Source organism: Pelophylax lessonae (genome assembly GCF_965119305.1).
Source record: "Pelophylax lessonae genome assembly, chromosome: 4".
Taxonomy (NCBI): Eukaryota; Metazoa; Chordata; class Amphibia; order Anura; family Ranidae; genus Pelophylax; species Pelophylax lessonae.
In genome coordinates, this window is record NC_138771.1 from 507139388 (window position 1) to 507141235 (window position 1848).

At 40.6% G+C, this 1848-nt stretch overlaps 1 protein-coding gene across 1 annotated transcript; it reads left to right on the forward strand.

The window, feature by feature from the left end:
• Positions 1-673: 673 nt before the first annotated feature.
• On the forward strand, positions 674-1306 carry LOC309552732 (uncharacterized protein; the record flags this gene model as incomplete). Its single annotated transcript, XM_082253654.1, has 1 exon — positions 674-1306. The coding sequence occupies one exon, from the start codon at positions 674-676 to the stop codon at positions 1304-1306; it is 633 nt and encodes a 210-aa protein (XP_082109780.1).
• Between the last annotated feature and the right edge of the window lie 542 nt (positions 1307-1848).

Here is a 1848-nt window from a genome sequence, read left to right on the forward strand (position 1 = left end):
TGCACAGTATGGTTATACTTGGACAGATGCTGCGTGCTCTTGTGCTCACTGCTGGTGGCCTGCACACCAGACTTATCAGGTGGGGACCCAGCACCTGGGGACAGCTCACTTGCCCAGTCACTGCTATCCCATCAGGCAGGATCTCTCTGAGCACAGGAAGCTGGGAGGAGCTGGCATTCATACTCCCTGGGTTTGTCCAGTAGCACAGGGGATGCTGGGAGCCCAGAGGATTGTGGGGAGTTGAGTTAAAGGGACTTGCCCCTGAATCTGGATAAAGGATAATCTTGCATTTATATATATAAAGAGAGAGAGATAAAAGGGGAGGAGGAGAAGAGTGCAAAGAGAAAAGAAAGAACGCTAGCCGCTAGGTGAGGTTGGAAGAGAGAGCAAATGAGGAGGAAAGATAGAGGAGGAAGAGAAAGAAAGAAAGAGAGCAAGAGAGAAAATGGGAAGGAGAGATAAAGAGGGGTGGGAATATAAGAAAGGGAGATAACAAAAGATAAAATGACTGACAGAGAGACAAGGAAGAGAGAGAGAGGTGGTTAATCTTTATCTCAGCTAAGTTTATAAACTTTACTGCAAAATCCTTTTATGTATGAAATAATTTTACCATCATTTATATTTTCAGCTACCTTTTATATACATTCAACTGCTCCACTGTGGTCTTCAAACCATGAATTCTGGGGCCCGTAGAAGCTTTAGAAAAATCAAAATGAAATATTTCACTCCCCCGAGCACATTTGAAGCCTTATGGCTGGAATTTCGTCAAAGTGCCAATCACATGAAAATGCTTATCTTGGACTTTCTCATGGCACTGAGCAAAATATTCAAAACCATCTCCCATGTTCTGGCATCTCTCTGGGAGGCCCTTGAGGCGGTGGCATATTTCTTGCTGACTATACTTAACGTGATTTGGCTGGTTTTGAAAATCATCCTTGTTCTTGGGGAACAAATAAAGGCGCTGGGTCCAAACCAGCTAACACAGCAACACACACTGAAAAAGAACTACTGCAAAGAAGATTCTGCAAACTTTGACTCCATTAACAAGAGTATGACATACTCTCAGATCTGCAAAAAGCAACATATAGAGTATAATGACATCACAAAGGAAGCGATACATCTTAATCACACATGGAAGAAGCCCGTGTATTCTTCTTACACTGAAAGGGAAACTATTTCTTCTAATTACATCAAGAACGATCCTGCACACTTTAATTTTATTAAGAAGTCGTCCATAGAGAAGGTGGCTGATCTCTCTATCTACAATGGTAAGGAAACTGAGAAAATTGATTCCAACAAGAATTAAGTTGAACGGACTAATTTTTACAGGAAGGAGGTTTCACAACCCGATTCCACCAAGGAGAAACCTTTCCACCATTCCATCACAAACAGCTTTGTCCATTCAAAATATATCCGTAAGGATAATGAATTATCTGCATCCAACAGGAATAAGCATTCACAATCTAATTTCTACAGAAAGGAGTTTTCACACTCTGACACCTCCAAGCCTGTATACTATTCCACCCCTAAGGAGTTTGTGCATTAAAAATACATAGCTAAAGAAGGTGACCACTCTGAAACAGGCAAGAATTAAATTGCTCAATCTCATGGCTACAGGGAAGAGTTTGCACATTAATATACCACCAAGAAGGAACATGTACAATACTCTATCACTATAGAATCTGTGCATTAAAAATACATGAGAAAGGAAGCTGTAGACTCTGGAACTGACAAGAATGAGATTGGGCAAGCTAATTTCTACAAGAACACAGTTTCACAATCTAATTACTACAAGAAGGCACAATTTAATTCCTACAAAAACAAGTTTATGTACGCTTACAAGATAGT